General features: G+C 42.4%; 1 protein-coding gene and 1 long non-coding RNA gene across 2 annotated transcripts in view; one reads left to right on the top strand and one right to left on the bottom strand.

Annotated features, from left to right (window-relative positions):
• Positions 1-6,370, top strand: part of LOC309360459 — a 25,364-nt gene extending 18,994 nt beyond the window's left edge. Inside the window, exons 2-3 of the long non-coding RNA XR_014164170.1 lie at positions 5,734-5,869; positions 6,231-6,370. This is a non-coding gene — a long non-coding RNA (uncharacterized lncRNA). The remainder of the gene's footprint in view (positions 1-5,733; positions 5,870-6,230) is intronic.
• Positions 194-13,799, bottom strand: FNTA (farnesyltransferase, CAAX box, subunit alpha). The gene is made up of 9 exons (XM_081894619.1): positions 13,628-13,799; positions 12,390-12,475; positions 10,607-10,721; positions 9,866-9,970; positions 7,831-7,957; positions 7,025-7,173; positions 6,319-6,381; positions 3,109-3,280; positions 194-935 (listed from the first exon to the last, which is right to left on the bottom strand). The coding sequence occupies exons 1-9, from the start codon at positions 13,759-13,761 to the stop codon at positions 804-806; spliced, it is 1,083 nt and encodes a 360-aa protein (XP_081750745.1). The 5' UTR covers positions 13,762-13,799; the 3' UTR covers positions 194-803.

Below are 13,799 nucleotides of genomic sequence, written 5' to 3'. Positions count from 1 at the left end.
GCTGAGGTTTGACTGTACTGTACTATATAGAGTGGGTTTGTTGCAAGGCTGGCTGCCAAGGTGGCAAGATCAGGCATTTTCCCTGCACTGCAAAACTAGCAGTGAGTTCACAACAGCATCGCCATTCCCACTTTGTATGGGACACCATTTCTTTCTTTTTTAAAAAAAATCCAAATTCAAAACACACATCAAGTCCTTGTACAAGTTCTATATCTTTTAATACAAATTATTGATGGCATTAGTTGGATACAATGAAAACACACGTCAGTGTTGCATAGCTGCTCAGATATACAACTTAATTCCTTCAAGTAACTAAAATTAAGTTACTCCATAAATCCACTGTAAACGAGGACTCTGCAATCCAACTCAAATACTTTCAGAATCTTACATGCGCTTGCTTTATTAAGAACAGGGGCCACTCTGTGGAGGCCAAGACGGAACCAATTTAGGGCATTAAAATCACTAGTACAGCATTATTCACATAAAATGAAGAAAACAATTCCTTTATTTGGTACAATTCAAGTAATTGCTAAGTGTTTTTTTAAATGCACAGTGCTTTGGACCACCCCCACAGTTAATCTGTACAGCAGCAGTAACCAGGGGTCAGTATGTTACAGAGAGTGCCTTACACTCCTGGTGAGATTAAAAGCAATACCTCTGTAGTAATGTAGAGTTGCAACATATTTTGGGAAGGGGTGGAGAACATCACTCTGTTTAACTGCCTGCCTAGCTATCTCCACTCTCAAAGTTCTTGTCGTTCACCCAAAACCGAATGCCATATTCTTTCCTGCTTTAACATGGAGTTACTGCGGATCATCGTAAGTTGGCACATTCTGCTCCTCACTTGGGCTGTGTTTGCTCTTAAGGGACCGTCCAATGTATCTCCAGTATTCCTTCCGGATTATGTCTTTTTCTTTAGCCAGGATTTCACATAGCTACAGAAAGGAGAATTACAAGTTTGAACAGTTTGCATGGTTTATACCCGCCATTTTGTTTATTATATAGCAACTCCAAACACTCATGGTGTTTTGCCAATATAAGCAGAAAGGCAGTTCCCTGCTCTGGAAACCTGCAACAGACCAGAAGACAACACTGGATAGTGGAAGTGAAGAACTCTGCTGGGTCAAGCAGATGTATGGATCTGAAGCTACATTCTGCCAAGTCAAACTATGGGTTTAATCTTGCCCAGCGTGCCACAACCTGGTAACCCTCCAGATGTTTTGGACTCCAACTCCCATCAGCCCCTGCCAGAACTATTTTCTATTTTTCAGCAGTGGAATCCTAACCTAACCAAGATTTATCGAGACTAATTCTACAGGGATTGTTTTTAAGCCAATGATTTTATTTATTAAGTTTCTATAATATTTTTTGACCCAAAAAGGATGGAATCCTCTGCTGTTGTTTTCCTGGGGAATACCCATCAGGGCCCTTAGAAAGCCTGATGTAGTAGTTATGTGTGGTATTCACCAGTGGTATTTATTTTGAAATATTGAAGAGAGACAAGTAATGGAATTCACTATTGATTCTCCAGTAGTAAATACCCAACAATCTTCCAATTTCCAACCCACTCCACGCTAACTGATTTAGAATTCTTTTCCAGCATAAAGTAAGAAATATTAAGGTACAGCACAGAACATAAATTTAGCCGAGTTGATGAAATGACAGTCAGCAGGGGAACACAAAGGAAACATATTTAGGGTATCTTTACACCTTAAAATATAACACTGACCAGGGTGCAAACTTACCCCCAATGAGAAAAACAAATTGTTTTATGGGGTAGATTGTATGTGGGTATTTATTTTGCTTAGAAAGAAAATGGCTAACAGTAATTCATCTTCCTTTGGGAACATCACACACAGAGTACCAGTAACAACATCCTGAAATGGCAAATCAATTGTGATCTCCAAAAGAAAGGAGAAGGCTTAGTATATGCAGCAAGATATTACATTTATATATATCCCATCTCTTGCAGAATGAAGCGGGTCAGTTCACTATTTTGTCACCTAATTCTGAATACAACCTTTAGCATTTCCCCCAAGCCCCATACACACCAACAATGAAGTGGAATAATGTACAACTGGAGTATTCATTCACATTACTGTATTCCCCTACCAGTTTCAGTTTTCCTAACCTCCTTCTGTTGCTTCCCTTTTCTCTAATTCTAAATTTTAAGCACCACTGGGCAAGGACCTGCCCTTTCACTGTTTATACAATATTGTAATAATAGTATAATAATTAAAAGGCATCTTTTGGAGTGCAAAGGAAGTTGGTAGAGGGCTTTATCAGCATGTAAAAAAAGACTTTCCTTTTCTCAAAGCAAAATACTCTATCCAGATAATCTGGCAGCTCAGCCTGGCTTTTAAGATTTGGCAAAGCAAATGAAATACACAAAGTTCTCTCTCTCTCCTACATGGCAGGATAAAATACAAGCCTAATTCTCTTAATGGACACTAACATACAGCTTTCCAACCCTTCCAATCTAGTTTTTTTGTCAACTGAAGACTGCATTTCTCAATGTACCACAGGTTATAACCAAGCCTTTAGGCTGAAAGCCCTTAACAATAAGTCAGAAGTTCTGAGCGCATATTTTAGGGATGAAATGGGAGTCAGCTGCTGTACAGAACAGCATATATGGAAAGAGGCAAAATGGTTACATAAAAAGTAAAACCCCTTTAATTTTTACATTTCCTATGTAGTTGGGATTAAATAGTTAGCAATCTGATAATCAGCATGCATGAAGTAATAGTGACAGCAGTTATACAGCATGTTAATACTGCATCTTAAACAAGTATTTTCCTCAGAATTATAACTTCCAGACTGCAGTGCATGGCAGAGAAGTGGTCTGTGGCATTTCTGTCTAATTTTCAATTCTGCAAAAATGGATAACATTCTGCAATTATGTCAATTTAAAAATCACTATCCTTTCCTTAAAATTTGTTTGCGGTACCAAAAGTTGGTGCTACCACATTCAAACTGACAGACTATTTATTCACAGGTGAGATTAAATTCTACAGAAGACTGGAGAACAGATTGAGTTCCCAATCGGATTATTGCAACTAGTCTATTGAAAGGGTAACACAGAGGGCTGAACAACTTTAAAAAACTAACCTCTAATGCTTTGCTGAGAGTTTCTTCCTTGTTTTCACACTCGTTTTCCAGCATATCTTCATATATGTCCACCAAAAAGGCAATCAGGTAGGGGGAACTATGACTTGGCTGCAATTCCAGTAGCTGTCCTAAGAGGTTTGGATGTTTCGAAAGGCCACGATCCTGCAGGATCCTGAAATAAAATGCAGCTGTGAACGCCACACTTCATTTGCATGCGGTCACCACACCATTCGCTGTATATTTACCAATCTGACGCTTCCTACAGAACGTGGAAAACTCCTATGGCCTATATAAAGTGATAAGCAAGCAAGCAACTACAAATAGTGTCAGGTATCATTAACCTGCAACTCATCTCAACCAGTATCATGAATCAGTGCCAGTATTCAGAGGGACGTGGTGGCGCTGTGGGTTAAACCACAGAGCCTAGGACTTGCTGATCAGAAGGTTGGCGGTTCAAATCCCTGCGACGGGATGAGCTCCCGTTGCTCGGTCCCTGCTCCTGCCTAGCAGTTCGAAAGCACATCAAAGTGCAAGTAGATAAATAGGTACGACTCCGGCGGGAAGGTAAACGGCGTTTCATTGCGCTGTTCTGGTTTGCCAGAAGCGGCTTAGTCATGCTGACCACATGACCCGGAAGCTGTACGCCGGCTTCCTCGGCCAATAAAGGGAGATGAGCGCCGCAACCCCAGAGTTGGTCACAACTGGACCTAATGGTAAGGAGTCCCTTTACCTTTATTCAGAGGACAAGCGGCACTATACCCCTGCCCCTAAAATATGGCAATGAGCTAACTGCAAAAGGGAACGTGCACAGCTGAGAAAGTCCTGGAAAATGAAACAAGGTCCAGGAAAGCACTTCAACAGACCAAGCAGGATTCAGCAATTTGCTCAGCACTAAAGTCTGCACTATGGCTGGAGAACCTGTGGCTCCACAGACATTGCTGGACCCTACCTTCCATCATCTCAGACCACAGGTTATACTGGCTGGGGTTGGGAGACCTGGAGTCCAACAACATCTGGAACTCCATGGCGTGTGCAATCCGACTGGCATCCTCCCAGATGTCATCTGGGCACCAGGTACAACTTGAATTTAACAAGGCAGAAGGAGAACCTGCTCAGCTGACGCTGACACAAAACCCCACACGTACACTATATAACAGAATATAAGTTTCGCCACCCCACCCCTCCTCTCTCTCTTCTTCCCCAACTTTATACTGTACACAGAACTAATGTCTCAGAACAAATCTGTCTCAAAACTGATCTGCAGAAAAGACTGAAAAAAGAGACATTGCACGTACTTTTGTAAACTAAGAAAATATTTAATAAAAAATATTTTTAAAAAACAAAACAAGGCTATAGGCTCTTTTGGACCTGTGGTTACTGGTCTCGTTCTATTTTTTGTAGCCTTAAAAAACAAGAAGATTATGTTGACTGCAAACCACTTTGCTCTATTCAATAAAATGGCTTACACCAATATAAATATGTTTATGTAAGCCGTTTACATTATGTAAGACACCCACCCACCATGTACAGGATATGCAACAACAACAGTTCTTTACAACTTCTATCCCTGAATGCTAGGGGCAGCTTGAAAAATTACATGATTTTAATTTAAAAAAACAAAACAAAACCCTGAAGACAACCACATCCTCACCAGTATGTGCTTCCTCTACAATGTGACTCTGATGGCCATGTGTCACCTGATATTTTCTTTTCTGATAAACACAAAGCCTCCAGAGCTGGGTAGTGACAGTCCTTTTCTGGTACCCAAAGCTGATCAGTATCACTCTGCACATGCATCAGCACCTGAAGCACTTGGAGAACTTCCACCCCTCTAGCAAACCTGCATGGAGGACACAGCCCTTCTGCAAGCCATTTTGTGTCTGCATTCCGTGCCGTTTTGCAACTCAGTCATCCTCTACTTGTGTTACAGTTTGCTACCCTTGCCAAAACTGGGAGCATAAAATCATTTGGAGTAACTCCTTCTTACAGCCTCTGGAATTACAAAATATCTGGAATTACAAAATATCCAGGGCTCCATGTACACTGTGCTAAAAATATGGAAGTTACGCAATCAAAAACAAATGAAAAAAAGCATAGGTTATGCATCTTATAACAAGTAGGCAGACAATAGATTTACGTTTTCTGTCTTCTTTTGCACAATTTCTTTCTGGTTTTCCTAGTCATGGGAGCAAAGGAAATGCACTTAGAGCTCCACTACCAACTGTAGGAAATCGTATTTCACAACTGCATTGGCTGCAATAGGCACCGCCCACGTACATTCACAAATACCTCTGCAGTGAAAGGCTGGAAACTTGTTTTAAAAATGAAAGCAACATTTTTCAGGAAGCTGAACCCCGGGCCTGCTATTAGTACAGCAAGCCAGTGTGGCATAATTGTTAGAGCATGGGTAGGCAAACTAAGGCCCAGAGGCTGGATCCGGCCCAATCGCCTTCTAAATCCAGCCCATTAGCGTGTTTTCACAATAGTAGAATGTGTCCTTTTATTTAAAATGCATCTCTGGGTTATTTGTGGGGCATATAATTCGTTCATTTTTATTTTTTAAAAAATATAGTCCGCCGTCCACCCCCAAGGTCTGAGGGAAAAGTTTGCTAACCCCTGGGTTAGAGTGCTGAACTCACTGGGTGAGCTTGGGCCAGTCACCATCTCTTAGCCTAACATACCTCACAGGATTGTTGTGAGGATGAAATGGGGAAGAAGAGAACCATGAACACCACCTTGAGATCCTTGGAAGATAAAGGTGGTAAAAAGGTAAAGGGACCCCTGACCATTAGGTCCAGTCGTGACCGACTCTGGGGTTGCGGCGCACATCTCGCTTTATTGGCCGAGGGAGCTGGCGTACAGCTTCCGGGTCATGTGGCCACCATAACTAAGCCGCTTCTGGCGAACCAGAGCAGCGCACAGATACGCCGTTTACCTTCCCGCCGGAGCGGTACCTATTTATCTACTTGCACTTTGATGTGCTTTCGAACTGCTAGGTTGGCAGGAGCAGGGGCCGAGCAATGGGAGCTCACCCTGTCACGGGGGTTCAAACCGCCGACCTTCTGATTGGTAAGTCCTAAGCTCTGTGGTTTAACCCACAGCGCCACCCGCGTCCCTTAAAGGTGGTATATAAATGTAATAAATAAAATAACAAATACTAGCATATTCTGCACTTCAGAATAACCAAAGCCGCTAACAAATTTATCTCACCCTTTCAAATAGTTCCAAGCACTTTCATTATGGGGCACCATCTTGATCATTTCTAGGGTAAACCTGAAAAAAGAAAATCATAGTATTTGAAAAAGAAGAGTGGAAATATGGAGTCATATCTTATGCATATCAAAGTACTCATTTTCCCCCCAAATAGCATAGAGTAAACGGCGTTCAACATAGAGTAGGTGGTATTCAACACTGGTCCTACTCAGAGTAAACCCACTGGACATGACTAGCAGGCTCATTAATTTCAGTGAGTCTACTCTAAGACTTAGCTGAACACAACTAAAAATGTCTTCTCTCCAATAAACATATTTCCTACCAAGGAAAAGATGTTCTACAGATTCTTTTTTAAAAAAGAAAAAAAAAATAGTGGGGAATCTCTCAAGATAATACTATAGAAAGATTTCTTCACAAGGCAAAAATAATCCAAGGGCATGAGTTTTGATGTCCTTAGCTCAGCTTTCACCAACTTGATGCCTTCCAAAAATTGAGGACTACAACTCTCAAACTCTGCTGTGCTGGTTGGGGATGATGGGAATTGTAGTCCCAAACATCAGGAGGCATCAGGTTGGTAAAACCCAATATACTAAAACAAAAGAAAAGCCATGCAAGGATATATAAGCAAGCATCTCTGATGTATCCTTCTGCCTGTGACAAGTGTAAATGGCCTCAAAGGAAGTTGAGTATTTATTTTACTTACTGGACTTCTCTCTCTAAAACAGCAGGATCATTATAACCAGTTGTGTTCGAAATGACAAAGTATCTTTGGTTCCAGACAGAATTGTTTCTGACATCATCTTTCAGGAGCTGTTCCACGTACTCCAGTTCATCATCCCACAGTTTAAATTCCTAAAAGCACAACAATAAAGGAGAAATGCTAGAAGGAGGAAGTACATTTGAGAAATAGCCTCATTTCCACATATAGCCGCAACTGAAGCAATTCTAGATTTTAAGAGTTAAGCAGCAAAAGATTCAGGATGAATAGAACAATAAAAACAAGACAGTTTTTAGCAAGCCAAGCTGCCCATGAGAAAAGCAGTGATACAGCCCTGGTATAGCATCTTGAATACCATACACAGGAGAATGTCATGAGAGTCATGTCGTGAGAATACCATTAATCATGATATTAATTACTTATAACCAGAGTTATAAGTAATAACCTGTATACACAGCAGTAATAACCTGTATACACAAACGACAGTTCCCAACATTCTGTCACACTCTAGTATGACCAAGAAACTGAACCCAAAATTGGGGGCACCTTTTTGCTTCCTTAGCAGTTTGGTCAATGGTTGCCATTCATTCCCAGGGTTAGGAGGTTCGGAAATAAAAGTGACGCAAATGGGAACAACATTGCAGAGGGGGCAAAACCTGCCTTCTACCCACCATAGTGATCAATGAAGGGATTCCACTCCCAGTGGCATTCCCCAGGGCTCCTTGCAATGTACAAGGTCCCCACCCCAAATCTCAGTGGGCATTTTGCTACTAAGAGCAACATCAAAATACCTGAATGACCCACTGCCTGTGCTGCCATGCATGGTAGTTCTTGGCATCCTGGTTAAGAATGTCTGCTATAAATTCAAGTTCCTGGGATGGATCCTTCAGCCACTCCACCAACACTCGTCTGTGGTGCCTAAAACATGAATAAATCCTTATTTAAACAAAACTAAAAAAAGTGCGGGTGGCGCTGTAAACCACAGAGCCTAGGACTTGCCGATCAGAAGGTCGGCGGTTTGAATCCCCGTGACAGGATGAGCTCCCGTTGCTCAGTCCCTGCTCCTGCCAACCTAGAAGTTCGAAAACATGTCAAAGTGCAAGTAGATAAATAGGTACCACTCTGGCAGGAAGGTAAACGGCATTTCCATGCGCTGCTCTGGTTTGCCAGAAGCGGCTTAGTCATGCTGGCCACATGACCTGGAAGCTGTACACCAGTTCCCTCGGCCAATAAAGCGAGATGAGAACCACAACCCCAGAATTGTTTGCGACTGGACCTAAGGTCAGGGGTCCCTTTACCATTTTTTTTAAAACCCAGCATCCCTTCGGTGCCTGTTTACTGTTTAGCCGTTTTTTATTGAAATGAAATCCTGCCAAGAGTGATGGATAATTGGCATTTGCACTTGAAAACAAAAACGTTCAATGGAACGGTAACTGAATGAGTGGCACATCGTCATATTTGGTTGCTTCTGATCTTGTAGTGCGAGACAGCTCATTAAAGGCCGCAATGTTCTATCACACTGCTCGGCAACTCTCCCGCTGAAAGTGCAAGTTGCACCCACTGACGAACATTGTGTTTTGAGTTTATATGAGGCAGAAAGAAAGCTGTCCTTGCAGCGATTAATCCGCTTAGCTTATTCATATGCACAATGTCATCATTTGATGCCACAAGCCAGCATGCAAGTGACGTACGCATCTGAATTTGCCATGTTTTCTGTGCAGAGTATTAATAGTCATTAATCAGATGGGGCACAGAGTCCCACCCACAGATGCAACACCCCAATGCATGCAGTCTTAGCATGGCATCTCAGGAAAACCAACACTCTTGCCTCCTGCTAGCAAAAGGATTTTCAGGCACTTTCAAGAGCCACATGGCACTGCCCTGCTTTGTCAAGTACCAGAAGATGCTGTTCCTGCAACAGTGTAAGCTACCAGTTCTACTGCTGGACTAAAGCAGCCTCATTGGGTTGGACTGTTAGCAAATGAGGAAACAAAAGAAATGCTGGCTGTTGTGTTAAACTGAGCCTGGGGTGGGAAAGGAAACAGACCGAGAACACAGTCAAAAAGCATCTGCCAGCCTGCCATATTCAAGCCAAGGGCAAATAAAGAGGGACAAAGGCAGCCATGAAAACAGCCATCAGCCTAGTTATCTATGGTGAGCACAAACTGCACAAAGGTGACCAGACAGGGAGGTTTACAAAGGTAATGTTATTTGTTATGCTATGAAGAACTAGTAAGTAGGCTCTTGACCATTTTCATAGACTAGTAATTCTTGATGGACCTGGTAGCTTGGCTTATAAGGACACCTTCTCAAAGCATTTACGTGGACGTCAAATTATTGTTGTTTCTCATTAAGAATGTTTATAAAGAATTTTGAATTTTATATGATTGTGAGTGTGTCCGTCCCTGTCCCCTCCCCTCCACCCAGAAATCTTTTTGATTTGCTGCATTTGACCTTGTCATAATATATTAACATATACCACTGTAATTCTTCTCAAGTTATATACAGAAAATGGCCAATGAAATGTTGCTTTTGGGCCCCCCCCCCTTTCTTTCTGTTGCTGATTGTGCATGTTTGCAAACACTCCTACTTTCTTCTCGTTTTTCTATAAGCATTTACAATACTGGCATTTCTGCAAAATGTATTATGTATGTTGTGTCATCATATAAACAAAACCCTCCTCATCTTAAGCATTCTTGCCATGTACAATGGTCTCCATATAAGCATTCTGCACTTATAATTTACAAAAGACAGGCAAGACCAAGTAAGTGGGCATTTCCTTTCAAGGGAAATAACTTTCCTTATCGAAAAGGAGCCAGACATTACCAGACTTGATAATTCTTTGGCTGATCTTCAATGATAGCTGTGATATAATTGAGTTCCTCGTGTAGATCTTTGTTCAGGGACTGCAGAAGAACCCTGCGGAAATGCCTGCAGAAGGAAAAACAATAATCAGGCAAGAAAAATATTTTTCAGCAAAATGCGAGACCCAAAGAAGAATACTCAGGAGGACCTGCTCCTTCAGGTGGCCTTGGGGCAGCCATTCAGAGATTTAAAAGTGAACACCAGCACTTTTCATCGAGGCCAACAATCATTGGCTGTTGAAGGACAGATATTGCATAGTTCTCCCCCAGCTTCTTCCAGAAGAGAGTTTAGCCATTTCATTTTGGATCACCTGCAGTTTCTGGACATTTTTTTTTAAAAAAAAGATGACAGCCAAACTCAGAGCTCATGACAGTAATCCAACCTCAACCTCGAGGTTACAATGCCATGCATTAATGGCAGTCATGTCTCATGGTATACAAGTCTCACATGAGCAATAATTTTCTGCAAGGAAAAAGTCTACTCACTTATTTTGCAACAAGGCCTGGAGAGGTAGCATTTTAGCACAGTTTCACTGCTTAGTTAAAAATGTATTTTAATCAAGCTATTCAGATTAAAAATTACCCAAATATTAGAGATTCCACACAAAAATAAAAGAAATTCAGACTCAACTTCTCGTTTTCTTCATGTATATTCAGCAATTCCCAACTAACAATAAATGACAGATTCATCATCACTACATACCACACAGTGTAGTTCGCAGCATTAAGATCAATGGCATCCCCCGTTAGGTTGAATGCTCTTTCGCTCCTTTCATCACATTGCAGAACAGCCCGGAAGTAATCATACACATCTTTAACTACAGAGAGAGAGAGAGAAATTGCTTTATGCCAAATCACTCTCTAGCCTTCCTTCATGGTCAGAAGAAGCCCAAATACCCATCTAGTCCACAATCTTGTTCTCACAGTGGCCAACCAGATGCCTATGGGAATCCCTCAAGCTGGCAATGAACACAACAACAGTCTTCCCCAGCGACTGGTGTTCAGAGGCATACCAAGGCCATTGCTGGAGGCAGTACACCAGCCATCATGACCATCAATTGTCTTATCCTCCTTGAAGGACAAAGATCTCATCTCTTCCCAAAGTTCTACTGCCAAAACCATTCACATCCCTCATGGCTCAGACCCTGGCCTCCCTAGACTGGCTCCCTATCCAGCATAAGTGCCCCATGGCCTTTAGAGCTCTCCGCTGCTTTGCCCCACCCTCTCCCTGCCCTTATTACCTGCCATGTCCTTGCCTATGATCTTCCCTTCTCCAACTCTTGGCACCCTAAGCCATTTTCAGTATCATGCAACACCTGTAACAGTGCTAGTTCCGCAGTTCGAAGCAGCCAAGTGGGTCTATATGGGGTAAGGCCCTCTTGCGGGTAACCTGGTCCCAAGTTGTTAAGGGCTTTCTATAATACTGTAATAGTAACACTTTGAACTTGGCCTGCTAGGAAACCGGCAAGCAGCGCAGGTCTCCCAGCTCAGGTGCTATATGCTGACAGGGTCTTGCTCCGCTGCATTCTACACTAACTGCGGCTTCCAGATCAAGAGGAAGTGCCACACAGTCCACATTGCTTTCTTCATCAACTCTGCCTGTTTACCCTTATGCCTGGAACTCTTTCTCGGAAAACCAACACAGTTTGAGTCTCTCTCTCTCTTTGGTTACCTCCCAGCCTCTTCCTTTAAATCCTTCTTCAAAATGGCTTTAACCTTTAATTACCATTTTCAGCTGAAGTTAACTTGTTAACGTTTGTTGTGTGTTCACTTTGCCTCCCCTCCTCCCGCTTTGTCACTCCCACTGTTGACACTTGGACTGAAGACTCGGAGGAGGAAGGAACCTGTCCTCTCTTTTTTTGGTTTATTGTATTTTATTTACTTACTTAATAAAACTTATATACTGCTTGATTGTAAGAAAACCTCTAAGCATCTTACAGAAATATTGTTTTAAACCCACCCACACCCACTGAAGGTACAGTAATCTGGAAAATGCACCTAAAATGTAAATACCTTTTTGGTACTTTTGTGTATCAAACAGAGAAGTACCTAATGTAGCTTGTTTTTTCTTGCTGAAACAGCAGAATTAACTAGCATTAAAGCTGCTGGTTTATCTGTATCTAGATTATCTACTAAAAACAACCTCTTTATCCATGGTATTTTCTTCTGAAGAAACCCAGGGCAATCAAGCATCAAATAAGCTTTAAATGTGTATCCCAGCTTCTCATATACATGAAGCTTTAATGATAGCTTTCTAATGTGGGTGGGGTTGTAAACAATCTACCTAAGTGCTAGTAGCAAGTGTAGTTCTAATCTCACACCCTCTTTCATGACCTGAATCATCCTAATTGCCTTACTCTGTCAGTTCTACTTCTGAATTCCCATAAAGACAATAGTAATGAAGAATGAATCACCTTTCTATGGCCACACTTCTAGTTAGGTGGGCATACCGATTTTATTTTTTAACCGAAGAACTTGAAACTTACACTTTTCACTATATATGATCTGGACTACTGGATTTGGCCCATCATCTTGAGGTACTGGCTCCACATCAGCCCATTCCTTCCTATCCCTGTAAAAAAAAATAATAATCATAATTTGACAACCAGGGGGAAAGTATAAAATACTAGGACATATATAGTTCAGAGCTACTGAATGTGGTTCACACATGTGGGCAGCACTGCTTGATTCCTTTAGGCAATTTCCCCACTGCCCTGCACCCCCACCCACAATGTCCCTATTTCCAACCACATGTTTCATGACATTATAAAAGTAATTCAGAGTCTCTCTCAATCTATGCTAAGCAGAGCGATCAGCCCCTCTCCGGGAATAAGGAAGCCCAGGAAAGTGGACGAGGCTATTTCCAAACAGACCTGGGCATCCTTCGTTTTAAAAACCCAAGCCTTGCTTAGGCGAATCTGTTTCATTCATTTATCTGGACATTTACACCCCAACTTGCTAAAAAAAACCCACCCAAACTCAAAAGACACACAAACCTAGCAATAAACCAAACAGCAGGTTTGGGGCTTTGGGCTTTCATAAAAGAGGCATCTAGTGATCTAGCTGATCGCGGAAGAATTGATGCTTTTGAATTATGGTGCTGGAGGAGACTCTTGAGAGTCCCGTGGACTGCAAAAAGATCAAACCTATCCATTCTGAAGGAAATCAGCCCTGAGTGCTCACTGGAAGGACAGATCCTGAAGCTGAGACTTCAATTCTTTGGCCACCTCATGAGAAGAGAAGACTCCCTGGAAAAGACCCTGATGCTGGGAAAGAAGGAGGGCACAAGGAGAAGGGGATGACAGAGGACGGGATGGTTGGGCAGTGTTCTCGAAGCTACCAGCATGAGTTTGACCAAACTGCGGGAGGCAGTGGAAGACAAGAGTGCTTGGCGTGCTCTGGTCCATGGGGTCACGAAGAGTCGGACACAACTAAAGGACTAAACAACAAAAGAGGCATCCCGAGGTTACAATCCTAAGCACGCTTACCTAGGGGTCGATGCCATTGGACTTCATGGGGCTTACTTATGAGTAAGTAGACGTGCAAAGGACTGCGCTCCAAAACACACACACACACTCTCTCTCCATATATAATTAAGTTTTGGAGCGCAGTCCTTTGCACGTCTACTCATAAGTAAGCCCTATATATATATATATATATATATATATATATATGTGTGTGTGTGTGTGTGTGTGTGTGTAGATAACACGACATTCGCACATACCTGTACAGGACGTAGCCGTCGGTGTCCAGGGGCAGCCCGGAGTCCAGCTCGCTGTCCCCAGCGGCCTCGCCTTCCGCCTCCAGGTGAGGAGCGCAGGGCTCGGGGTCTAAGCCGCCTTCCCCGTCCGCCATCATCACAGCCGCCTCCCGCCCACCCCGGAAGAGAGGAAGCG

The sequence above is a fragment of the Podarcis melisellensis genome (genome assembly GCF_964234715.1).
Source record: "Podarcis melisellensis genome assembly, chromosome: 17".
Lineage (NCBI taxonomy): Eukaryota > Metazoa > Chordata > Lepidosauria > Squamata > Lacertidae > Podarcis > Podarcis melisellensis.
The sequence above is the reverse complement of the archived record's forward strand: the minus strand, read 5'-3'. Positions and strand labels throughout refer to the sequence as shown.